Here is a 27,463-nt window from a genome sequence, read left to right as displayed (position 1 = left end):
ACTTAGCAAATGGAGAATCTGAATCAGTCCAATGCTTTTTTACCGAGTTCAGAATAGTTTGTAGTATTTGGAATAAGGGCACATTACTACACGTGTTAGAGATTCCTGTGAACTTCTCTCTGACTTGAAACTGATTTATATATTTGGTTTTTAATCTTTTTGGGAGGGGGATTATGGGACATTTTAAATACTTTTCTTTATGGTATTACCATTTGAGAAAATTCTCTCTCTTTCTTCTCAGGTATGAGGCATGCTATTTATGACAAGCTGGATGATGATGGTTTGATAGCTCCTGGGGTTCGTGTATCAGGAGATGATGTTATTATAGGCAAAACAGTCACGTTGCCTGAAAATGAAGATGAATTGGAGGGCACTAATAGACGCTATACTAAGAGAGACTGTAGCACTTTTCTCAGGACTAGTGAGACGGGCATTGTGGATCAGGTTATGGTAACTCTCAACCAAGAAGGATATAAGTTTTGTAAAATAAGGGTGAGTATAGCTTTGTCATATTGCTATTTATAGAAAGTAAACCAGAATGACTTAACTAACCTATTTTTGTGTGAATTCAGGTACGCTCTGTTAGAATTCCACAGATTGGAGACAAATTTGCTAGTCGACATGGTCAAAAGGGTACTTGTGGTATTCAGTATAGACAAGAGGTAGGTATCTTTTATCCCCTCTAACCCAAAGTTTTGTTGAACATTTTATTAAATCAAAATGTTGTTTCACTTAAGAGCCCAGAGGCAGTAAAGGCTTGACTTTTAATTTTAGTGGGTTTAATTTTAGTGGGTTTTTAGATTGATTTTTTTTTTTTTTTTTTTTTTTTATTTATTTATGGCTGCATTGGGTCTTCGTTGCTGTGTGCGGGCTTTCTCTAGTTGTGGTGAGCAGGGGCTGCTCTTCGTTGTGGTGCATGAGCTCTAGGCACGCAGGCTTCAGTAGTTGTGGCCCGTGGGCTCAGTAGTTGTGGCTCATGGGCTCTAGAGTGCAGGCTCAGTAGTTGTGGTGCATGGGCTTAGTTGCTCCACGGCATGTGGGATCTTCCCGGACCAGGGCTCGAACCCTTGTCCCCTGCGTTGGCAGGCGGATTCTTAACCACTGCGCCATCAGGGAAGCCCTAATTTTAGTGTTGAATAAGTAGGTGAACACACTACGTTGAACAGAATTTAGGACATAGAAAAGTTTAGATGAGCGGGAGTTAGTTCTAGTTCTCTAGCTAAGAGATTTAAGTTTTTTTAAGTGTCTTTAAAAAAATTCCTTTATAGGATATGCCTTTCACCTGCGAAGGTATCACCCCCGATATCATCATAAATCCCCATGCCATTCCCTCTCGTATGACTATTGGTCACTTGATTGAATGTCTTCAAGGGAAGGTAAGAGATTTTCTTTAAAAATATAGGTTCCAAATTGATGTTTCTTCTGAAACGTTAGGTCATTTCTTTCATTTGAGCCAGGGTACTTTGGAAAAAGCCAATATGACACTTAACTTTCCTGCTTTTAAATTGGTTTGATTATGTCTCTCTTTTTTTGCCAAACTTTGCAAAGTTATGACTGAGAAGTTTTGCAAAATTTATTACTACATCCAGTCTTTACTTGTATATATGGTTATTCTTTTGACTGGTTCTTTTCTATAAATGGTGGTTAGTTCAGTGTGAACCTAATGGTTTTATAGCTATACTATTAGCTATGCATGCATCTTTCAGTGGAGGTTTTTCTATTTTTAAGTATCTTATTAAGGTAGAGTAGCTACAGCTTAACACATGGGATGGCTTGGTTTTAGGGCATTAAAATGTCATTTTCCTTGAGTCGTAGGAAGTACTTGGGAGTCTCATTCTTTTTGTATCTGGTCTCACAGAGTTTCCTACTTGAAGGCTTATAATTGAGTTTTTATTTTTTAGGTAAATTAGTTTGTTATATTTTATGTAAGATGCTAATAAAATGAACCTTACTATATTACAGCTTTCCATTACATAGATATTTGTTAATCCTTAATCTTAAGTTCAAAATCTTCCTTTCCAGAAAGGATTTTTATTTTTTTTATTGAATATATTTGTATTGATATAGACTTCTAAAGGGAGAGAGAAGGAAGCAGCCTTTTAGAGATGACTTTTCTTTTTAAAGGTATCAGCTAACAAGGGTGAAATTGGTGATGCCACTCCATTCAATGATGCTGTTAATGTACAGAAGATTTCTAATCTTTTATCTGATTATGGCTACCATCTCAGAGGAAATGAGGTGTGTTTGCTCTTACATTGGTAATTTGTTATGAGTATTCTTTTTTGTTATGTGTGTAATTTCATTTTTTAAAAAATTAAATTTTTTATTAAAGTATACCACATACTTCAAATTACATGCAAAACCGTAAATGTACATACAGGTTGATGAATTTTCACGAAGTGAACACAGCTGTGTGACTGGCACCCAGGTCTTGAAAATTACCAGAACCCTTTTATGCCTAGATGCCCCCCTTGTGTCCCCTTCCAGTCACTACCATCATACCCCCACCCCAAGGTGACTACTCTCTTTACACTATAGTTTTCTCTGTTTTGATTTTTATAGAAATGGAATTATATAGTATATGCACATATATTCTTTGAACTTGTTTAATACTTTTAAGTCTGTGCTTCAAAATCTGTCTGTTTCAGGTCCTATACAATGGATTCACTGGTCGAAAAATCACATCACAAATTTTTATTGGCCCCACTTACTACCAGCGTTTGAAGCACATGGTGGATGATAAGATTCATTCTCGTGCTCGGGGACCTATTCAGATCCTTAATAGACAGCCCATGGAGGGTAGATCTCGGTAAGAGAGCTGCATCATCATCACTGTTATATAAAGCAGTGGTTCTCAAATTTCTTGATTCCAGGACCCCAAAGGCTTTTGTCTGGGAGTTGTATCTTTTTTTGTTGTTGCACTGGGTCTTAGTTGCAGTAGGCAGGCTCCTTAGTTGTGGCACGTGGGCTCCTTAGTTGTGGGATCTAGTTCCCTGGCCAGGGATTGGACCTGGGCCCCCTGCATTGGGAGCACAGAGTCTTAACCACTGCACCACCAGGGAAGTCCCTGTATCTTTTGATATTTATCCCGTTAGAAATTAAAACAGAGAAAGGCTTAAAATATTTATTACTTTATTTAAAAAATAACAGTAACAAATCCATTACACATTAACATAAGTAACCTTTTAAGTGAAAAATATTTTCCAAATAAATTTAGTGATGAGTGACATTGGTTTACCTTTTTGCAAATCTTTTTTAATGAACTGGTTTGTGAGAAGACAGCTGGATTATTGTGTCTGCTTCTGCATTCAACCCATTGCAGGATTTTATTTTTTATAATTAAGTATTGCTATATGAGGAAAATCCGACCTCACACAGATTTGTGGTTGGAAAGGGAAGAATATTTTAATAATTTTCAGGTGATTATGAATTTTTTTTCTTTTGATGCTACACCAAAACAAGTTGTCTTTTTTCTTTTTAAATAAATTTATTTATTTTTGGCTGCGTTGGGTCTTTGTTGCTGCGTGCGGGCTTTCTCTAGTTGCTCCGAGCGGGGGCTACTCTTTGTTGTGGTGTGCGGGCTTCTCATTGTGGTGGCTTATTGCATAGCACGGGCTCTAGGCAAGTGGGCTCAGTAGTTGTGGTGCACAGGTTTAGTTGGTCTGCGGCATGTGGGATCTTCCCAGACCAGGGCTCGAACTCGTGTCCCCTGCATTGGTAGGTGGATTCTTAACTACTGTGCCACCAGGGAATCCAAGCTGTCCTTTCCTTTTTTTTTTTTTAATTTTATTTATTTATTTATTTATTTATGGCTGTGTTGGGTCTTCGTTTCTGTGCGAGAGCTTTCTCTAGTTGCGGCAAGTGGGGGACACTCTTCATCGCGGTGCGTGGGCCTCTCACTATCGTGTCCTCTCTTGTTCCGGAGCACAGGCTCCAGACGCGCAGGCTCAGTAATTGTGGCTCACGGGCCTAGTTTGCTCCGCGGCATGTGGGATCTTCCCAGACCAGGGCTCAAACCCGTGTCTCCTGCATTGGCAGGCAGATTCTCAACCACTGTGCCACCAGGGAAGCCCCAAGTTGTCCTTTCTTAAAGGTTACTTGTGATGTAGAATTTGAAACCACTTAAGTGAATCTTTTATTATATTAAAATCCATTGGCCTTACACTTTGAATGTATCTTTTATACTTACGTAATTTTATAGTATCATATTTGGTCATTTGGAAAATATTTTCACTTAGCAGTGAAAGCGCTGAGTCCTAACCACTGGACTGCCAAGGAATTCTCTCTCACAGTCTGGATTTTTGTTGATTGCATTCCTGGGCTCTGTGTTCCTATTTTTCTTGTAAATAGCTAATCAGATCTAGAGCCTTGATGAGGTGAAGGGTTTGTGTTCTTTCATAGTAATACTTCAAAAGCAGTGCTGTATACTTTCAATATCTGGTTGTCCCTTTTATGACTTTAGCAGCTATTAATGATCATTACGTAAAACCTTTAATTATTTAAAGGTTTGCAAACTGATGAGATTCTAATTTATCATTCCTTCATTTATTAGCTGGAATACTTTCATAGAGAGAAACTTTGTTTCCTCAGCTGCTAACCTGCTGACATGGTTCATATACTAAAAGGCAAAATAAATGCTTAATTCTTTCCTTTTATTTACCAATTTTCAAAATGACGCGTTGGTTGCCTAGAATCCTCCAAAGCTGACCAAATGTTTTGTTTTTGGTAATATCATTATAAGCTCATTGATCTTATGTATTTAAGAACGTTAAGGAAGCCATCACCATCCACTTGCCTGGCCATCAAAACAATGCATTTCACTTACATGCTGGGGAAACCTGTGACTAGTCACCTGTTCTTTGCATCACTTTTGCCAACATGCATTTATCATTTCAGGTTTGATTGCCTGGGAGTCTCATTCATGGAGAAGCTGCTTTATTTAGATTGACTTTTTTATTATTCATTTTTTAGTATAGAGGTGAATTCTAGTAAGTTAAAAATGATAGTCTGATGAGACTTTATTTTGTACTTCATTGTATTTTATTTGGAAAAGTATATGCTATACTTGAGAATCTTATGTGTTTACTCTGGGGACCTTCTAATGCACACCAAATAGTTGGTAGATTTCTCAACCTCCCCACCATGTAGAGAGAATGCAAGAGTAGAAAAATTGGAGTCTAGTTCTCTTTCTTCCTAATATTCTTTATTCTTGCCATTAGTCAAAGTGGTGTTGATAACAGAAAATCAGTACAAAATAGTCTGTTGTTTTTTCCATGACAGTGATGGTGGCCTGCGTTTTGGAGAAATGGAACGAGATTGTCAGATTGCCCATGGAGCAGCGCAGTTTTTAAGGGAAAGATTGTTTGAGGCATCAGATCCATATCAGGTTCATGTTTGCAATCTTTGTGGAATAATGGCGATCGCTAACACCAGGACCCATACATATGAGTGCAGGGGCTGCCGAAATAAAACCCAGGTATGTACAGACCTTACTGACAGTTGATATCTGTTCAGGATATAACCATGTTGGCCTAATCATCCAGGCAGATTTAGTGTGGTGGAACAGATTGGCATTTTCACAATTTTGATAGCATGCTTCTTTAAGATTGCTAGTTTTAAATGAGGAAAAAGGTAACAATTCTGTTTTTCTAAAAACTAGTTTAATTAAGTTTTAGTGTGGTAATTTCTCTAAGCTAAGCTGTTAATCTTTTGGAAATAATAAGGCCTTGTACAAAGAATTTTAAACAATGAGTTTTGTTAAACCTTTTAATTGAGAAGGGTGAATATAAATTATATCTGGCAGAAAGGGCAGAATACCAAAGCCTTTTAGGAGAAGAGCCACCAAAGGCCAAGGTAGGATGAGTGTTATCAGCCTCATTTGTTCATCACCTCCGGTACCAAGTCTTTAGCTTTTTCTGGGGTAGGGAAGTGGGGTTGCTTCAATACAGCTTTGCTCATTTTTTTTTTTTCTCTCTCTCTCCCCCAGATCTCTTTGGTGCGAATGCCTTATGCATGCAAACTGTTGTTTCAGGAACTCATGTCTATGAGTATTGCACCTCGAATGATGAGTGTTTAGCTCTTTTAAAAATCTTTGTTTGTGTCTTGTTTCTAGTTTCTATGATACAGCTTTTTAAAAAATTTTAAAACAACAAAAATGTACTTGCACTATGAGAAAAAGCATTTTATTTGTTTTGTTTGATATGCATGCTTTTCTTCTGTAAATATAGACAAATTTTTGTAGACGGTCTTGATGTGTTATCTTTATTTTGTATTTCATGGTGTAAAACCAGTGAATATAACTAAAGTGTTAGTGGACTGGATGAAAAGAAACTGGTTATTAGGCAAGAACAGGGGTTGTAGTTACCCATGACTACTTTTAGCTATGCAGATTAATATATTCTGCAGGTTTACAGCTCAGCACCTTCACCTGTTTAAAAAGAAAAGATAAAAATTAGTTACATATATGGACATGGTTGACTTTCTAATTTTGAGGTAGTTTAGTGTTTCCAAATAAATGAAGATGTTAAAATGTGGGGATAAAGGATGTGTGAGTAACTATAAATGATATGGTGGGAGTGCTTTTTGGAATTTGAGCCATATGATTTTAGATGTGGAAGGTGATCTTGTTGTACTTGTCTATCTGTAAGTGACAGACCTTACTATAGAACTGGGAGAAGCATGTTTCACAGATGAGCAAGGTGAGATCCAGAGAGGCCAAGGAACTTTCCTTTGTCATCCAGTACTCATTCAGAATTTAAAGTGGAATAATTAGCTACTGCTGTTTGTTTCATCACTTGACTTTACACATCTTGGCTGAAGAGAATCTGACCAAACACATCTTTACTTGATATTTCTTCCTTTCATACCACAGCTGAGTGATCCACACAGTGGAATGGTTTTGACAAATGCTGACAGTAAATTTCGTTATTTTTGGCTTAAGGAAAAACCAATTCAGACATCAGTCTACTAGAACTATATAAATGTAAAGTAGCATTTACTCTCATACTGCCAGGGTGGATGCTTAAGAGGAAGCTTTTGACAGTGAAGTGGATAGAGGCAGAACAGAATTGAGTACTTGCCAATATACTCTTTCTGGTTTTTTCTTATAAAAGCTCAAAGGGAAGGACCAGAATTGTCTACAATCATTTCCTTTTAAATGGGAATTTACTATAATAGTCACAACACCAAGGAAAATGCTGTGAAGATAGAAAGTTATGGGAAATATAAACCATTCCAATCAGGTTTGACTCTTACGTGTAAGATAAAGTGAAAGCATCTGAGTCATAATAATAGCATCATAATAATAGCATTCCATCAACCACTGAATGCTCTTTTGGAGCCAGGCACTCTGCATTTTGATTACATACTTAATGCCCTTCCCTTGTGGATTCCCTAACATCACAGAATTTCATTAAGAGTTATGTCTGATACTTTCATACTTGGTTCTGTTCTTTATTAAACAAAAGCACTAGTCATTTTAAATGGTTATGAGATTTATTACCTACCTTTTTTCACTGGTATTTCATGTAAGGCATCAACCACTGTAATTTTTGCTGATGCCGAAGCCTGTCCTTGGGAATTGGATGCGTGGCACTCATATTCTCCGGCATCTTCCTTACTAAGAGGAGAGACCTATGAAAGAAAAAGGATCTTTAGTTTCTCTATGGCAGTGAACTTTTTTCCTGTGGCTTCAATTAGGTCATTATTTCACAAGTTTCCTAACATGACCAGGGGTTTCATAGCAAAGTATTTCTACTGCTAGAAACAGTGCAAGTCTTGTGTTAGGAGTAATTATATAGCTATCATATTTGGTCTGCCAGGAGGATTCCTACTATGAGGTAAAGTTGTCATGGACAACTTTAGGTCACAGTGCATAGGTTAAAAACAGGATAGGTGCACATATCCTTGTTTGAGGGAGACCTTGGTGTAGGGTATGTGATCTAAGTACTATCCATGCGTGTCCATGGCTATCAGAGGTCAAGTAAAATAATCAGTAATTGATTAAAATAATGCTTGGGTCATTAGTTCCCTTTGAGGATTTTGCTTTGAACTCTTAGGGGAAAAAAAAGTTCGTTTCTCACTTATTTTTTGGTGGTTTCCAAAACATCCTAATAAACCCCAGCTGTTTGTTTTTTTTAGTTTCCTTTGAAAGAGAAACAGCTCGTGGTAAGGCTGTTCTAAAGAGATGTGGAATGGCAGGCGAATACTTTGAGCCTGGCAATACATCAGGCACCTTTGGTTTGCTGTGTCTGTTCCTAAGAGTGAAATCCTTGCTAGCTCTTGGTACTCACCAGCACCCAGCCAGTTACTTCATGCTTTTCTGGGCCACCCCGGGTCTGAATGGCCAGGTTGTCTCGGTCACCAGGCAAGAGTTCTGTTCTTTGAACTCCATAGTGACCCCTTTTAACCTGCAAAAAAAAAAGGCGGGCGGGGGGATATAGTCTGAGTTCTCTGCACTGAATCATCAACTTGGAAGTGGTCAACATTCCTAGAATTGCACAGGGTATACACATCAGACTTTCTAACTGGATTAAACCCAGCAATTTCCATATTACCCTTTCCTGAATACTTATGTAAAATATACATTCTTTTTTTTACTTCTTCCTGTCAGTTTCCCTCTAAGCATGTATATTTTGAATTAATGTATTTTTCTGCATTTTTGGGGAATACAGACTGTCACACTTTCCTGCCACTGGCTACCATCATTAACGCATGCCCTTGTAAATTCTGCTTCTCAGTGTTGGGTCTTGTTTGCCATATGCCATTTTGATAAACTGTCACCGAGTCCTAGGTTTGATACTTGGGACCTTGTGTAAGCGCTCAACTCTTGGGACTCTTCCTGCAACAACCTCATCAATGGAAAATAACAGGTTGAGTCCAAAGCCAATACCATTACTTTGTTCTGAGGGCTAAGGGTTCATCAAATGATTTACTAAAGACCTGAGAGCAAAAACGCCTGTCAAGTACAAGCTGCTGTCGTTGTTCTCTTATGACAAAACTTGCTATCCCTGTGCATGTCATGATGAGATTCAGAAAGATGAAGTAAGAAGAAACTCGGTTTCTTTGGCTTGAGGCCACTAGAGAATACTGTCCTACTTCCCCCCTCATTTAAAAAGGTAAACTGTGTTCATTATATAAACTTTGGAAAATGTATAAAAATTCACAGAAGAATAAAATTTACCTGTAACCCCTCCATACATATACATTTAGCATAAATTTCTAGAAGTGGAACTGCTGAGTCACAGTATAAATATTTTAAGGCTTGTGATAATGATGGGTTTAAAAATATATATCAAAGAATACATGAAGCAATGTTTGTTTATTCCATCCCAGCCTTCAAGAGTTAGGTTGATGTTTATTGATATTACCTTTGTAATTAGAAAAAAGGATTTACAGTCTCAAATAGGTAGTTTTCATTTTCTTTTATAATTAAGCAAATCTTGAGTTAGATCATAGTATCTAATTTTTTTTTTTGACACTTTACATCAGAGTTGCTTCTCCTACTTGTGAGCCCACTGCCACCACATGCTGTTACTAAGCTGTTGTCTCAGCATCAAACCCACCCTTTATTTTTCTGCTTCATGACACCAGGATTGGCACTCTGCAAACCATGTGGAATCTAGGCCAAACTCCTACTCTATAAAAAATACCTAGCATTACTGATTTGGAATGCCTGGCTTTCGCCTGTTTGCTTTTCTTTTTTTCCCTGAGATTTCCCCATATTGCCACTATTAGTGAGAGAAAACCAGGTATCTCAGTGTTTTTCTCATATGAATGTTATAAAGACAAAACAGATAAACTCAATAGGCATCTTTTTCCTTCAGTTCCCAAGTTCCAAGCTGGAAGAAATGGTTTATACTAGTGCAGATCTTGAAACAGTTATTTAAAAATGATTTTAAATAATGGTTTTGGTATTTCTCTTTTTTTTAAATAACGGTTTTAAGTATTAATTTGATTCATTGGCTAAAGTAATATGTCTCTGGTCTTTATATATTGAATTTCAGAATTCTTTAAAGGTTTTGTATGTGACCAAAGCAGAAAAACACTACCACGTTGAAATAGTGAATCTTAGCAACTGAGCCGTTGTTCCTCAGCTCATGTAGCTCTCAGTAAAGAGCATTCTGTGCCAATTAACCTGACCCACTCTGTGCCAAGAAACTGTTCTTGTTAAGTATTTGATTGGAAAATGAATGTTTATATTCAACAGAACTCATATATTAATTAACATATTGTAAAAAGTTTTATATCATGTAGGAAACATACAGAAGTGCAAAGAATTTTTACGTGGCAAATTTTTATACAAGCAAACTACTGCCTCACTTATGTAAGGGGAGTTTGTTGATAAATACATTTTTGGTTTGAGAAAAAAAGATGCAGGCAGAGCTGAGAAAAGTGATTTCTAATACAATTCTACAGATCTGCAATGGGCTAGAAGTTTGTAGGGTGGAAAAAACTGCCTAGAAGTCACTGCTCACCATAGAGCCTCAACTAGGTGAAGAATCAGAGGGAGACCCAGGAATTCATCTCAGCCCTCTCTGGTTGTGTTTTAGCTGCAACAAGCAATAACTAAGAAAAAGGTGCCAATGACTACAGAAACAGGATGCATTAGTCTGATTGCTACAGGTTGATAAACCTCAAGCATTCACTGAATTGCAGGGATCATTTATGCAGCTTAGAACATATTTGCTGTGCCTTTTTGGTGAAGTTTCAGAATTTTATGATGAAATAGAATACACAACTGTTAAAATTTTAAGCTCCTCAGCCACTGTAAACAAATAAAAGAATTGGTTGGCTAGGAAAAAATATTTGTAATACATGATAAAGGGTCAGTATCTCTCATGTACAAAAAGCCACAAACTGATAATAAGAATCAACCCAATAGAAAAATGACTAAGGCTACGAACAGGTAATTCATATAAAAGAAAATTCAAATATAAAAATATTCTCAATGTAGTCAAGGAAACAAAGCAATAATGAGATGATACTTCTACCCATCATTAACAAAAACTAAAAAGAGTGGTAATATTCAGTGCTGGTGAGGATGCAGGGAAATGACATCCAAACATTGCTGGGGAGAGTGTGAACTGCTACAATCCCTTTAGAAAATGATCTGACACCACAGCAATCAGACAAGAAAAAGAAATAAAAGGTATCCAAATTGAAAGGGAAGAGGTAAAATTGTCATTATACTCAGATGACATGATTCTGTATATAGAAAGCCCTAACTGTCCACACAAAAACTACTAGAACTGATAAAAGAATTCAGCAAGATAGTAGGGTACAAGAATACCATACAGAAGTCGGTTGCATTTCTTTATACTAACAATGAAGTATCAGAAAGCGAATGTAAAAAAAAATACCTTTCAAAATTGTACCCCCAAAAATAAAATATTTAGACATAAACCTGACCAGGAAGGTGGAAGACATATGCTGAGAACTATAAACCATTAATAAAGGAAACTGAAGATGATTCAAAGAAATGGAAAGATATCCCATGCTCTTGGATTGGAAGAATTAATATTGTTAAAATGGCCATATGACCCAAAGCAATCTACAGATTTAATGTGATCCCTATCAAATTACCCATGACATTTTTCACAGAACTAGAAAAAATAATCCTCAAGTCTATATGGAACCATAAAAGACCCAGAATTGCCAAAGCAATCCTGAAGAAAAAGAACAAAGCAGGAGGCATAACCCTCCCAGACTTCAGACAATACTGCAAAGCTATAGTAATCAAAACAGCATGGTACTGGCATGAAAAGAGACATATGGATCAGTGGAACAGAATAGAGAGCCCAGAAATAGACCCAAACACCTACGGTCAATTAATCTTCAACAAAGGCAAGAATATACAATGGGGAAAAGACAGTCTCTTCAGCAAGTGGTGTTGGGAAAATTGGACAGCCGCATGTAAGTCAATGAAGTTAGAACACACCCTCTCACCATACACGAAAATAAACTCAAAATGGCGTAAAGACTTAAGCATAAAACAAACCATAAAACTCCTAGAAGAGATCATAGGCAAAACATTCTCTGACATAAATCATACCAATGTTTTCTTAGGTCAGTCTCCCAAGGCAATAGAAATAAAAATAAACAAATGGGACCTAATCAAACTTACAAGCCTTTGCACAGCAAGAGAAACTATAAAAAACCTGAAAAGACACCCTACAGAATGGGAGAAAATATTTGCAAACAATGTGACCCACAAGGGCTTAATTTCCAAAATATACAAACAGCTCATACAGCCCAACAACAAAAAACCCGACTCAATCGAAAAATGGTCAGAAGACCTAAATAAACATTTCTCCGAAGAAGACATGCAAATGGCCAATAGGCACATGAAAAGATGCTCAACACTGCTAATTATTAGAGAAATGCAAATCAAAACTACAATGAGGTACCACCTCACACCAGTCAGAATGGCCATCATTAAAAAGTTTACAAATAACATGCTGGAGAGGGTGTGGAGAAAAGGGAACACTCCTACACTGTTGGTGGGAATGTAAATTGATACAGCCACTATGGAAAACAGTATGGAGATCCCTTAAAAAACTAAAAATAGAATTACCATATGATCCAGCAATCCCACTACTGGGCATATACCCAGACAAGACTGTAATTCAAAAAGATACATGCACCCCTGTGTTCATAGCAGCACTATTCACAATAGCCAAGACATGGAAACAACCTAAATGTCCATCAACAGATGAATGGATAAAGCAGATCTGGTTCATATATACAATGGAATACTACTCAAGCCATAAAAAGAACAAAACAATGCCATTTGCAGCAACACGGATGGATCTAGAGATTATCATACTATGTGAAGTGAAGTAAGAAAGATAAAGACAAATACCATATAATATCACTTATATGTGGAATCTAAAATATGACACAAATGAACCTATCTACAAAACAGAAACAGACTCACAGGCACAGAGGACAGACTTGTGGTTGCCAAGGGGGAGGGGGTTGGTGGAGGGATGATGGAGTGGGAGGTTGGGATTAGCAGATGTAGGCTATACTCAGATATATAACTGAATCACTTTGCTCCACAGCAGAAATTAATACAACATTATAAATCAACTATAGTTCAATTTAAAAAGAAAAGAAACCAGACAGAATTCCTTGAAAACAGGAACAAATGAGATTAGCAGAGTGCATAACACACTGTAGTTAAGAAATAGATGTTTACTGTATTGAGGGTACTAAGGAGTGCTCTAAGAGGTACACTGCCTCCAACTTGTCAGATTTTTTAACATTTTCATAATTATTAAATGAGGTGGTAAAGAATTTTTTTAAAAAAGAAAGTAATCTGACAATGTCTATTAAGACAAATTAAATAAATCTTTTGACTTAGTCATGTATCTTTTGGGGGAATCTATCCTATAGGGGAAAAAAAGGTGGTTGCATGTAGGATATGTATACTCAGATATTTAAGGCAGCATTATCTAAGGCGATGAAAAGTTGGAAACATAGAAGCTGTGTTTATTATGGTACATCCACACTTGGAATATTATGTAGTTCTTGAGAAGCAGACCTGGAGGGATGCCCATGAAATATTTCTTGAGAAAAGCAATTTCAGAGTAATTGCGCACTACATCCCCACCTCACCTTGCACACTGGGAATATGCGTTTGTATACATTTGGGCATGAATAAGGGTATAGAAAGATAAAAACCTGGGAAGTTCACATTGGTTATTTCAAGGAGTGGAAGGAGGTGGGAGGCTATTATGAACTCTTTCTTTATACATCTTTGGATAGTTTCTCCTTTTTACCACAATCACACACACACACACACACACACACACACATATATTTTTTTTACTAAAAAAAGAATATTCTTAGAGGGCATGAAAGCCCTAATCTGAAGAAATGTTCAGGTAGGAAAAGAATAGAAAGCCTCAATCTCAGGAACATCTAAATGTTTGGAAGGAATTCTGGTGTTTCACCTTCCCTGTAAGCATCCCTCTGACTTACCAGGGTTAAGGTAAATTCAGCTATTTCAGTTCATTTCCCCATTTCAAAATATTTCCCTTGGAATCTTTATAGGCTAGGGATTTTCTGAAAAAAACCTTGGAACTTGTTAAGGTCACATGGTAAGTCCTGGTCAGGATAGCACGGACCACTCACCAGGCTGGGCCTGCCATAGAACTGTCGCTGTAGCCTGAAGTGTCTCGGAGAGAAGGCTCATCCTGTCAGTTCTGCTGTTGCTAAGAATCCTTGAGCAAGAAAGACATGCTACCTTCTTTGAACCTTGGTTTAACAAGTGAGGATTCTAAGATTCATTTATGTCCAAAAAGCAGTTCTGTGCTTAAATTGGCTTTGACAGGTGATCTTAAATATAAATCTGTATCCTTAACAGTTTGGTTACAAGGAGAGTGGGGCAGAAAACAAATGGCCTATTTTAATTCTTTAGGTCAGTGACTCTCAAAGTGCTTTGACATGGTCCATAGTAAGAAATATATTTTGCATTGCGATCTGGAATATACAAAGGAAAAGTTTTAGGAAATACCTTTAGTAAATGTACCTTTACCTAAGACATTTTATGTTCTATTTTTTATTTTTTAAGAAAATGCTCGTGTGATTCCTACATTAAATTCAAGACTCACTGACGGGTCATGGTCTGCAGTTTGAAAAACACTGCTTTAGGTCATGCATGTGGCAAAGTACATTATGAAGGTGGAAGAAAATCAGCAGAGCCTGGCAGTTGGGTTTTTGTTTGTTTTGGCAAGTCTGTAGACATTTTTTTTTTTCTGTTTCTTCCTCCTCACTCCCACTCCATCCATTCCCACCTTCCCCCCGAACTCCCCCAGTTGACAAGCCCTCAGGGAGGCCCATGGAATCTGTCCCCATAGGATCCTCAAGTTTAAAGGAAAAGATTCCTGAGGCTAATTTATTCCCTGGTATGTGCATACGTTAGCTGGAGGGATAGGCAGAGCAAGGACTGAAGAAATTACTCTCTGTCAAGATCGGTCCTGAAGGTCACATGCCCTGGGACGCTTGGGTCACCCCGGCTTCTCATTGTGTATCCCTAGAGAACTGCACAGAGCTTTTTATGGATATCCTTTGGAAAAGTTGTTCCTCACCTCTCCACCCCCTGGATCAAACCAGCAACCTCCAAATAAGCAATGAGGAGCATAAGCAGCTTTTGCTGAAGGCCAGGAGGAACATACCCACCGGCTGCATTTTTGCTTTTCACTGCTCCTACCTCCCCTTTACAAAAAATAGTTTACTGAGGTAAAATTTCACCCCTTCCTTGAACAGACGTTCTGGCTGTAAAGGACAGTAATAGCACAGCTGGTGTCATCTCTGCCCACCATCTCACCCCCCCACCCCACCCCAGGGAGGTTTCAGAGTCACCCTGACACCGCTCCTGCCAGACGGCCACATGGGGGACCCAGAAGTTAGCAGGTGACCCAGCCTGGGTCAGAGCCCTTCAGTGGGAATTCTACAAAGCAGCAGGGAGAGGAGGCACTTTCCTTCCTCTGGGGTCTTTAAACATTATAATGTGACCTTGGAGCTGCCAGTGACACTGTGGCCTATAGCATGGAGGAATCTTTCTGAAGTAGAAGGAAAAAATGATACCCTTACATTGAGATCAAAGAGCCAAGAGTTAGAGTTCTGACCCCACTGTGTACCTGGATCCAGCTGCCCTTGAGGCTAGAAGCTTCCCCCCCTCCCTTTTTTTTTTCTCTTTTGCCTAAACTAGTGTGAAGTGAGTTTCTACAACTTGCAACAGAAAGAGTTCTGACAATGGGAGCCAAAATCCCTCCTGGAGTTCTAGAAGTTGCTCCTCTGGTCAGACACCAAGCACACAAGATAATCAGGAGAGACCATCATCCACCTTAGAGCTTGCTGGAGAAGAAAAGCAGCTGAAAAGGGGCTTCTTGTTATGCCTTTTAACTGAAACTAGATTTCCCTTTTGTTAGCATGAGTTTGATGATATTTACCCCACAGACTGTTGTGAGACTTAAGTCAAAAGGTATAAGGGCAATAATGTAAAATAATGTACAGTATGACTGTGAAGTATTACTTGATCTGGCAAACGAGTGTTTTCTCTTCCCTTCTACAGACACACTAAGAATATGTTGTCTTTCAAATATGAAGATAGCTATACAAGATAACCGCTCCTCAAAGGGAAACATGTTCAGGAACAATAGCTAACATCTCCTGAGTGCTAATTATGTACCTGACAACGGGCCAAGTGATTTAGCTGCGTTACTTGTAATCTTTACAAGAATTCTATGCCATGTTCATCATGTGGAGGAAAAACTGACACTTAGAGCATTGTTTTTCAATCTAGGGTGGCTTTTCCCCCAGGGAACATCTGATAATGTCTGCAGGCATTTTTAACTGTCACAGTTTGTGTGTGTGTGTGTGCGTGTGTGTGTGTGTGTGTGTGCACATGCGCACCTGCTGCTGGCATCAGGTGGGTAGAAGCCAGGGACGCTGCAAAACTACTCACTGTGCACAGGGCAGCTGCCACAACAAAGAACCATCTAGATCAAAATGTCAACAGTGCTGACACTGAGAAATCCTGGCTTAGAGACAACCCAGCCAACCCGCCCAAGGAACTCACAATCTTAACTTGTAACAATGTTAGACTGCGACACACATGCACACACACGCTCACACTCACATATGCACACCCACACCCACACTCAGAGGGTGGGATGGGTGTTTAGCATCATAGTTCTTCCAGCTCCTAAGGCTTCCTGCTCAGGGACTGCTAACAAAAGCAGGGCAGGGACTATTCTGGAGGTCAGTAAAAATTGTTTGATAGATCCAGGACAGGTGTCTGGAAGACTGTCGGAAGGCCCTGAGTTTAAGGAACAGCAGGCACTGGACTGGCCGAGGACTTTAGGCTATTACTACCCTGTGCAGCATAAGAGGAGCCGGTCAATCGAGGGTATCTTCTGAAATCTGGGCCACTGACCTTGTTCCAGATGAGGACAGGGGTTGGGATTCCGATGACCTCGCAGCTCAAGTACACCTGGGCGCCAGTGACATTCCAGATATCCTTGGGGGGCGTCACGATGGAGGGACCTATAAGAGAGGGCACAAAGTCAAACCATCCTTTTAAGCAGTCTTTAACATCCGTCAGCGTGCTAGTAACCTGTAAGTATTACTAGGAAGCAAATACCTCATTATATTTAGGAGGCTATCCCCTCTGTTGATGACCTGAAACCAATTGCAAAGACCAGACTTAGCTTACCCCAGCCACCAGCAGGAGTTTAAGCTATTCTTTGGTGATGCATACATCTTGACAGTCAAAAAACAATTAGGAAGAAAAGCATATTGCTTACAAAATTTTCTTCTCCCACGAATCATGCTTAAATGAGTTTTAATTTACCAGCTGTTTTGCTTATCTGTGACTTTCCAATTAATATAGTGAAATTTTACTCCCAAAATAGTTAATGTTTTTCTTTTTTATATACCAGTATTTCTGTTCGGGGGGAGGGGCAACAAACAACCACTCCGTGGTTAACGTGCTGGACACTCGTCCCATCCACTGCTAACTCACAGTGCCTGGTTTCAGGCGCCAGGGGCCTTCAGAGAGTCCGCGTTAGAGGGAAGGAGAGCCAGGAGCCCGGGGTGACAGCGCACTACTTCCAGAACCGAACCTGGCCTGAACCCAAAGCTCGACGCCATTTCCTCAAAGAATGAGTTAATTATTCCCTGTGAATTTCAGCTCTCCACTGCCTTGGGTCTTCCAGCTGAATAAAATATCTAACTTTAGGGTCATCTTGCATCACAGTCCTGGGAAAGGGACAACCTCCCCTTGGGGCCTGGAACGTTTTCTGGCATAAGCAGCATTCAAAGGGCATGAAGTCTCCCCTTTTGCAACAGGCTATTTCCAGCCCACGATTAACTTCTTGAAACAGAAAGGAAATGATAACAGCATGTAAGATTTTTCCCACTCATCTAAAGTATTGGAAGCTGATTTTTTAAAAATCCCTCAGGGTAGTTTTATTTTTCCCCTTTGTAAGAATGTGCAAAACAAAGTTTTGAAAGCTGTAAATATATTTCATGTTTCCTTCCCTCTAAACCCTAGGTCTGAAAGGAAGCGTCTATCTTGGCCAGGGGTCTTGGCTTTTCTGTGGCAAACATGGACCTGGTAAGCACAGTGGTGCTGTGTTTATGTGTGTTGCTGGCTCTGTCTCCAATGCTTCCTCGTCTGTCCTCACCAACACAAGGCCCCACAAAGGGCAGGGCAGGGCTGGGCCTCACTGCATCCCGGGCTTCCTCCAGGGCCCTGGGACCCCAAGAGCTTGGACACCACAGAACCGGATCTGGCTCACCTCTGAGGGCCCCGAGAGACTGTCCTCCTTCCCACACACGGACTTGGTGGGATGACCTCAAAGCTCGGGGGGTCTCAAGGGAGTGTTCTGAGAAAAATACACCAGTGTTCAGAGATTGGAGGGGCTCGGGAACAAAGCTGCCTCTCACGTAGCAAAACCACATGAGGAATGCAAGATTCCTGTGAGATCTGTGCCTCAGCCTTGTGACAAACCACTTATTTCAACTCGCAGCCATCTCTCTACAGGCAGAGCAGGGAGCAGAGTTATCCGTCTTTGCCAGGGGCAGATTCTGGAGAGCACACGGAAGAACTCCAGCCTAATTTTCTGTCACACATCTTGAAGACATGCTATGGATTCCTCTGACAGCCTAATTTTAAAACTAAGATATTCTTTTTTAAAAAAAATTTTATTTATTTATTTATTTAGCTGCGACGGGTCTTAGTTGCGGCACACGGGATCTTTTGTTGCGGCATACAGGCTTCTCTCTAGATGTGGTGCATGGGCTCCAGAGCATGCGGGCTTAGTTGCCCCACGGCATGTGGGATCTTAGTTCCCCGACCAGGGATCGAACTGGCGTCCCCTGCGCTGGAAGATGGATTCTTAACCCCTGGACCACCAAGGAAATCCCAAACTAAGATATTCTTTATTTTACTTATTTATTTATTTTTGGCCACACTGCGTGGCTTGCAGGATCTTCCCTGACCAGGGATTGAACCTGGGCCACCACAGTGAAAGGCTGGAATCCTAACCACTAGGCCACCAGGGAAGTCCAAAACTAAGATATTCATAGTTTTAATATAGTCTGATTTATCAAAATTTTCTTTTATGATTAGTGCTTTTTGTGTCCTGTTAAATTTTTTTAGCGTAGCCCATGGCCCTAAAGATCTCCTGTTTTCTTCTACAAGCTTTATGGTTTTACCTTTCACATTTAGGTTTGTGGTCCATCTTGAATTAATTTTTGTGTATGCTATGAAGTAGAGGTCAAAGTTCATCACTCTCTCCCCAAAGGACAACCAATTGTTTTGGCATCATTTGTTGAAAAGCCCATCCTCTTCCTACTGAAAGTGGTGCCTCTGTGGTAAATCCATTGATCATATATGTGTGAGTCTTTTTCTGGATTCTCTATTCTGTTCCATTGGTCTATGTGTCTATCCTTGTACCAACAAACATGGTATGATTTAGAATTAAATGTAATAAAACTGAAGCACTGAATGGAGAACGGATCTGTTTTTTATCTCCCTGCAATCCTCTCCTTATTCCATGAAGCAGAACATTTCAGAAGGAGCAAAAATTCTTTAAAAACATCTGAACCTACCCAGGACTACTCTGGATGAGAGCCATCACCAGGGCGTTCAAGATTGGGATGAATCACGCTGTGAGTTCCTCTTTCTCTCTCCCAACTCTTGAAATACATATAACACCTTGGGTGGATGGGCTGAGTCAATATTTGGACCATCCCGAGAACATAAATAATTTTGTCAATTCTGCTACCAGGCAATGCCTAGAATTCAACAAGATTTGCATACCACAAAAATCTGTATTACTCACTGACCCCTGTTGAGTTGAAGGGGTGGAGAGGCAAAGGAAGGGCCATCAGGACCAGTTTGCTGCACATTTACAAAAACCCTTGCTACTTCAGATGTCCTTGAACAAATGTTGACCCACAGAGACACCAAGTGGACACGTTCTGTATGGAAGTGAAGGATGGTGAAAATATGTGGGGCTGATACGATGGCAGATCCAACAGCACTGCACCCCGTCCCCACCCTAAAGAACCACCATCCCGCATACTCCATTGACAAGCAATTTCACTGCCAACATCACCTCAAATTGCATGTGTACCATGCAATTCAATTCCTGAAGGTTCTGTTCTATCTCAGGAGAGCAGCTGACAAAATGACTCTTTACCAAAATAATTTCTAAATATTTCCACGGTGCCTTTTTTCCAAGAAGGCCAAAGCAGATCCAGAATTATTTCTGTTTTTAAGGATAAAATAACTTTTTAGTTCATTCTGAGCTCATTTTTGGGCAGAAAGCTCAAAATCAGCCCTTGAGGCCAAGCCAAGGGTAACAACGTTGCCATCTAAATCATACACAGTGTTTGGATTCCACTTAAAACAAGTCACCGAATATTTAAATGTATAGGGACAAACACCAGAATAGGTTCAATTATTTATTTATCCTTGCCTTTGTTCCAGTAAGGACTTCAGGCTGCACAAACATGTGTCTAGCAGACATCCTGTACAGATTAACTGCCCACTGCCTCTCTCCTCCCCTTCCCCACGGTGGACAACCCCAGGCAGCAACCAAGCTGTCACAGTGATGCCTGGTGGCTGAGGTGGGGAGAGTCCATCCCAAGACTTTCCCCACCTCCAACTCACCCTATCTTTCTGTCTCAGATGAATGTCCCCAAACCAGGCTACTCCATGTTCCATTCTTACCTTTCTCAACTCAGTTCTCATTCAATTTCATTCGATCTTTCTCAGCTCTCTAAGTTTGTTTTCTTGCTCCCTTATTTTTTTATAAGTCTTGCCTGGTAAACTTAGGTGGTCTCTTCCTTTTAATCAATCCTTGAAGAGAAAGAGGAGGAAAAAGAAGGGAGGGAGGGAGGAGGTAAAGGAGAAGGAGAAGAAAGAGAAAGTGAAATAAAGAGAGCCAGGTCCTGAATGAAACTGTGTAAGGAAGAAGAAAGTTTTAAGTTTGGAAGAAAACTAGAATTCAATTTAAGGAACCAGTGTCACCTTAAAACTACCTGGAAGGAGTCAGGTTCTGCTATGGAATGCCCACCTAAGTCTACATCCTCCCCCTCAGACACTCTTAATTAAATTCTAGACAAATGACCCACAGACCACAGATTGCTTATTCAATTATAACCTAAAATTAGCTATGGTCTGAAAAATCACTAAAGATATAGAAAAGGAAGAATTGTCGATGGATTTAAATTTGGAATATTTCAATTTGATTCTGAAGAGGTAAAGAAGGGCAGTTCTCACAAAACACTCAAATGTCATGAGAAAAAGACCCTGAAATAGAATTAATTTTGAACTTGATGAGAAATTGATTCAAACTGATCTTACATAAAATTGTAGGAGAGGACAGAGTTAAAATTTGTTATCCTATAAAAAGCATGGGAATAATATAAAAGAAACATGTGAACAATTTCCTAGTCTCTTACAGAGCACAAAACACTCCCCAGACATAACCTGAGATGCCCTCACCATGTTACCATTAAAACAAACAAACAAAAATACCCAAAGCACTTTTGGGAAGAGAACACTTGGCTCTGGATCCTTGTCTACTGCTTATAGCCAAGAGACCTTGGACAAGTCACTTACCCATTTATACAGAAGAAACCAGGGCAGGTCTAAGAATGTTCTTTTTGGGTTGGAAGTGAATGTACCCATCATGAATGTGTCCTAGAGCACAGTCATATGGCATCTTTGACATCCATGAAGTTTTGAGGCTCCACTGCCTGGTTCTGGGAGCTCTCATTCCCTACAAGTCAGTCCAATGCACCACCTCATCTACCTAAATGCACTGTACATGACTCATAACAAAGTTCATTCTCCCAGTGATGAAAAAAACAGAGCTTGATTATAAAGGTATTAGTGGCTACCTAGTTAGCCAATTTTTTAATCTGGAAAAGCTGCACAGAAGATGTTAGGAGAGGTCACGTTTTGGAGCTAAATATACATACTCCATTGAACCTGGGAAACAGTCAAAAGTCAAATTCTCCTTAACAGTCAATTTTTGTTCAATTTTGTTGATATCCTATTCAACCACATTTGTTTTCATTGTTGCTTTCCCATGATCTCTCCCATGTTTACCCTACAAATTCATTCTTCTTTCTTATTTCTACCAAAACTCATTCTCTGCTCCTAGCATTCACGCTCACTCTCTCATTACATGCTTATTACCACTTCTAGAACCTTTGCTTATGCTGATGCACTTGCCTACTTGGGATGTCCTCCTTTCTCTCATCTATTGTCTATGCCCTACCCTTTATTTGGAGCTCTAAGGCTGAAGTTTCATCTCCTTTTTGACTTTTTTTTTTTTTTTTTACAGCTCCAGTTTGCACTTATTTCTTCTCTGAAATCTTGTTGAGTTCAGAGTTAGTGCCACACAGCTCAGTGCATCATTATTCTCTAGTGCTTTCCTTAGCAGGGCTAATTGAAGATGCCAGTGTCCTGATAGAGTCATAACTGAGCTAGAAACTCTGGAATCAGATGTGCTTCGTGTTCATTGGGAGGAGGGACAGACCAGATTGTATGTAGTGGAAAAAGGGCAGCAGTCAATTCAGAACATAACATGACTAGTCATACGGAACTAAGAAGATAGCCACTATCTTGAAAATATACCAGTGTACACATTTGCCAAGGTACCTAACCAAAGTGGTGCTATAGTCACTTCTTATTTATCAACTGGAAGATTATTCACTGTGACTTTCTTTAATCTTCCACTTGACTTCCTCTTGCCATAAACAAGGTTTCTTGGCTACTGCCCACTCAACAACCAATTTGTATACAATCACGGGTGTAAAATAATTTAAATATATATTAGCCAAGAAAGTTCCAATGAGAAGGGTAGATCTGCTGTGGGGAAACGATCATCAATCAACCTCACATCAAAAACAGGGTTTCTGCAATATGCTGGGTTATATTATTCACATTATAGCTCTCACTGAGTACTTATTAACATGGCTAAGAGAGTCGAGTATAAAGACTTCTCCAAGTTATGGTAGATTTGCAAACCACACTCATCTTGTCTCTTAATGATGCTGGGTCCTAAAATAGCTCACAGAGAGTATGTGCATTCATACCAAAAAAGGAGGGTTTAAGAACGAAGTGAGACACCACATATGGAGATAGAGTTCAGACAACTTGGCAAAAATCCCCAGATTGGATTCCGATAACACATTGAAGGGAAAAGCACCAAACAAAAGTACAAAATGGGAAAAGAATAGTAGGAAGGCACTATGGCCAAGAGGGGGAAGGGGATGAAATATGTGGAAACTTCCTGATATTAACTAAGGGGAAGCAGAAGCTGTATGGCTAATTAAAGGGCAGAGCCATCTGCCAAGGCAAGTCATTTCGGGAACTTCTAGAGGTGCGGTGATACAGCAGCTGACCCTAGGTATGAGAATCTGGCACACGGTCTCATGGGTATCAGCTGAGGACAGTAAGGGCAGGAGAAACAAGTACTAAATCTTAAGCACCATAGGCCAGATTTAACTTCAGGGTTTTTGTTTAAGGCAAAGTCATCTCGTTATGGTTGCTACTGTTGGTCATTTACATTTTAGTGTGAGTGAAGACCCAAAAGTTTATAATGATGGGGTTCTCCCAAACACTGCTGGGGGTAAAAGTATGTAAGAAATGCTTCCTCTTTTTCGGATACAATATATTGAGGTGGGATGGGGAGGCTTAACACATATAGACTGAGATTAAAATGCTAGGAAGGTAATAGACTGCTCTACCACTTCTGAGTTATGTGACACTGAACAAGTTATTTAACTTTTCTCAGTTTATTCATCTGTGAAATGGGATAATACCTAAGTCATTAGATTTTTTGGAAAGATCAAACAAGATACAGCAATTAGCACAGTACCTGGCATGGGGTAAACACTCAGTAAGTATTAGTTACTGCTTTTATTTCAAAGTAAATCCTTATGACTGGAGCTAATAGAAATTGCTTCTTCAGAGAATGGAGATGACACATCGTTTGGAGCTGGGGTGGCTGGCAAAAGGAGCTGGTATCTGAGCAGGCCCTGAAGTTCTGAAGTGAAACTTTCTCTCAAGGAAGGTTTTCAACTTCAGAGACCTGCCTGAGCAGAGGTGTGGAGGCAGGAAAACACCAGCTGGCTGGTGGAACAGCAAGCACCCCAGTCCGCTCGGGGAGAGCGTAGCTGAGATTCGGGTGTGGCGCACACTGGAAGGAGGCGGGGGGGACACTTTGTGGTCCATTGCGTCTCTAAATGTTGGAGAGATGTGATTCAAGTGGCATTTCAGGAGATGACTTTGGAGGACTTTGCAGCAGGACTGGGACAGGGTGGGGATTAGAAGCCTAAATCAAGGTGGTAGCAATGGGAACAGAAAGGAAAGAGGCAGAATCGAGAGATTATTCAGGAAGAACCAACACTACCCAGGAACTGACTGGATATGGGGAAGAGGGAATGAGTCAAAAGCTGTGGGCTGGGTAAGAGGAGGCGGCAACACCACGGACAGAAGCCAGGGTGTCTGTCTGAGGAAGGCCTTGGATTGGAGAAGGGGGAAAGGATGAGTTTGGGCTTAGATTTGCGGATTTGGGCAATGAGGAGGTGCTGAACCCCACAGAGAGAAAGGAAACAGACTGGGGGACCAGTGGTACCAAGGTAAACACTGTCAAGTTTACACTTTAGCCCTGGCAGGCTGGGTGGGTTCCTGCATATGGAAGGAAGACAGCTTTGGCTCGCTCTCCCATGGACAGCTTCTCTGGAGGGAATTCCATCAGCTCGCTGCTGACACCCAGCCCATTCTCACCCCACCCCATCCCAGGTAAAGCGGGGGAGTAGACAGCTAAGACACTGCTTAGCAACCAGCCACTTATCTGCAGGGGCAGTTCATCTGAAAGCAGACTGTCCAGTATGATGCAACCCTGGTAACGGCATATACAGATCCTGTGAATTACATTTCCTGGCTGACAGCTAGTTATCTCTGGGTTAATGAGACACCTCATTTTGGCTCCAATCTTTGATACTGAAAATCTTCCTAGAGTGTATTAATCTCTTTTTTTCTTTCTGTAGTAGATATCATAGTATTCAGATGTTTTTCTATGATTGTGACTCTTGGCAATGTCTCAGAATTATCATAAGTTTGAACTGACCATGGAACATAAAAAGAAAGTTGCTGTTTCTTATAATTTGTTGCTTGCAAACCCAATCTCTTATTTGATGATGTCTTCTTATTCTTTTCCTCTAACAAGTATGGACCCAGCACAAAATGATAGAATAATAACCAAGGGTCTGACTCCAGGCTGAGGTTCCCACCCACAGGTGACTCTGGTACGTGTGGTCTGGGGTCATCCTTGGAGCAACGCTGCACTAGGTAAAATAAATCCATGAAGGATTTAAAGCCAAGTTCAGATGTGTAAGGTGGAGAGATCACTCTGGTGGCCCTGTGGTGGCTGAGCTAACCAGGGGCTGTGTCAGCAACATCGCCAAGGGAGGAGCTCACCGATCCGGCAAAGCTCCCACGGAGCTGGAATAGCTAAACTGCCATCACAACACCGGCATGACTGACGTCCACACAGGTTACATTAGCGGGCTACATTTTTATGTGGTTTGAGCATATGGAAGAACTGACTTCCTACAGAGTACCTTTATGAAGGGAAACTCCCTAGTTATGTGGGTGTATCATGCTAATGGAGCCTTGGAAATACTTTTTTTCCCCACATTTCATGGGCCTGTCCTATCTGGGCTATGACTCACCTTAAATCCAACACGTTAAAATTTGGGGTCACTTTTTCCTATTCTGCAAGCACAGAACTGGCTGGGGAAGTTTCCACAGGAGGGCACTTATTGCCACCTGATTCTGAGCTTCCTAGAAACCCAGAGAGCAAGTTCCCCCAGGACACTTCATCTTTGAGTCCTTGCCTTCCCTACACACCCCCAGTGCCTGGCATCGTCAGGCACCAGAAGTGTTTCCTGAACCGAGCTGTGAGCTGTAAGGGGAAGTCGTCCAGAACCTGGAGGCTCACCCACCCTCAAAGCTTAGTCTCTGTCCATAGGCCCCGAGCTGACTAACAAGGGATGTGGTCCAAAGAAAGAGATGCTCCTGAACCCTGCCCCTAGGGGGAAGAATATGAGGGACCACCAAGTGGCCTTCAACTTCAGGCGGGTTGGACTTGCTAAGCCTGGTGCCTGGAACATTTTGGAAAGCTGAAGAGGGCTGAGGCCTGAGCTCCCAGGAGGCCCTGGGAAGATGCTACCATGGGGCCACTTCTGCTGTTCCCTGTCTACTAGACAGCCCGGGCTCCAGGGAGCCTTCCCACCCGGGGTCTTCAGTAGAAGACTAAAGTTCTTCAGCTCCCTGAGAACTAGATAAGCCCTCAACTCCACTTCGTCCAAGGAAGAGATTTACATTGTAGGAGGCCCAGTAAATCCCTCAGGCCAGGCTGACCACCCTGGAAGCAGACGGTGGGGATTGGCAGTGCAGTACCGGGTCACCCTTTTAGATTAGGAATTATCAAAAAGAGGAGATTTGTTCAGTCTCTGGAAGGTTATGCAGGTTGGAAGAGATCTCGCAGAGGGGCATCTGCAGGAATACCAGGCACCAGACACACAGCCAAAAGGGCAAGCTCCAGCCACCTGGGACCCGGCCTCTAAGAAGGATGCTGTCTTACAGAGGCTGCCAATCCTGGCTGCACGCTGAGCTCCTCTGGGAGCGGTTAACTAGTACGCGGGCCTGGGCTGCATTCCCAGAGCTTCGCGTTGGTCTGGGCGTTGGTCTGGGTGTGGGGTCTGGCACTGGAATTATTTTTTTTCAACTCCCCAGGTAGAACCACTCAATTAAAACACGGCTTCAGAGCAGGAGATGCTCAGATGACAAAGACAACACAACGGTGGAAAGTAAGAGAGGAGAAGAGGACAGATTTGGAGAAACATTGCTCCCAAGGCTTTTCAGGGAGAGGCCAAGGACACTGGGAGGTGCAAGCATTTAAGAGAAGAGAGGAAAGTTCCAGGAGCTGGAGTGAAGGGTATAGATACCCGATAACCTTCTTACTGTTACTATTATCGCTCTAGCTCCATGGGGGGGACGGTGGGCCATGTCTGACCTCCCCCCCTTTGTCACAAGCTTTGAGGTGCCTGCTCTCAGAGTCTCAGTAGTTCTCCTTCTGTGCCGTTTTCCATTTTCCTAAAATAAAGCTTTTAGTTCACATCCCCGGCCCCACCCCTGCCCCTCTCCTGCCCTCAGAATTCCTACCCTTGATGGCAGTGCCAGAGATGGGGCTCTGCATCCGTCTGGAGTCTGTGGGTCTCATTTAAGAGCCCACTAAATCCGGACCCTTTGCCTTTGCTCATTCAGAGTCAGATCGCCTCTCTGCTAAGACGCGTTCAGCTCGGCTTTGCGAGGGCCTGGAGCCGCATTAAACACAAGAGATCTGTGTGAGGCACGGCC

At 40.9% G+C, this 27,463-nt stretch overlaps 2 protein-coding genes across 3 annotated transcripts in view; one reads left to right on the top strand and one right to left on the bottom strand.

Annotated features, from left to right (window-relative positions):
- POLR2B (RNA polymerase II subunit B) overlaps positions 1-6,240 on the top strand; it is a 46,248-nt gene extending 40,008 nt beyond the window's left edge. For both annotated transcript variants that reach the window (XM_007165273.3, XM_028165416.2), the window contains 7 exons: positions 242-492; positions 573-662; positions 1,269-1,376; positions 2,125-2,238; positions 2,649-2,809; positions 5,281-5,476; positions 5,987-6,240. In XM_007165273.3, the coding sequence (XP_007165335.1) occupies positions 242-492; positions 573-662; positions 1,269-1,376; positions 2,125-2,238; positions 2,649-2,809; positions 5,281-5,476; positions 5,987-6,076 (1,010 nt within the window). In that variant the 3' untranslated portion in view covers positions 6,077-6,240. The remainder of the gene's footprint in view (positions 1-241; positions 493-572; positions 663-1,268; positions 1,377-2,124; positions 2,239-2,648; positions 2,810-5,280; positions 5,477-5,986) is intronic.
- The window catches only part of IGFBP7 (insulin like growth factor binding protein 7), a 73,874-nt gene continuing 52,568 nt past the window's right edge, over positions 6,158-27,463 (bottom strand). Inside the window, exons 2-5 of the mRNA XM_007165296.2 lie at positions 16,946-17,055; positions 8,292-8,408; positions 7,506-7,632; positions 6,158-6,427 (exon numbers count right to left, since the gene is read on the bottom strand). Coding sequence (XP_007165358.2) covers positions 6,408-6,427; positions 7,506-7,632; positions 8,292-8,408; positions 16,946-17,055 — 374 coding nt within the window. The 3' untranslated portion in view covers positions 6,158-6,407. The remainder of the gene's footprint in view (positions 6,428-7,505; positions 7,633-8,291; positions 8,409-16,945; positions 17,056-27,463) is intronic.

Source organism: Balaenoptera acutorostrata, chromosome 5 (assembly GCF_949987535.1).
Source record: "Balaenoptera acutorostrata chromosome 5, mBalAcu1.1, whole genome shotgun sequence".
Lineage (NCBI taxonomy): Eukaryota > Metazoa > Chordata > Mammalia > Artiodactyla > Balaenopteridae > Balaenoptera > Balaenoptera acutorostrata.
Note: the sequence above shows the minus strand (reverse complement) of the source record. Positions and strands in the feature narration are given on the sequence as shown.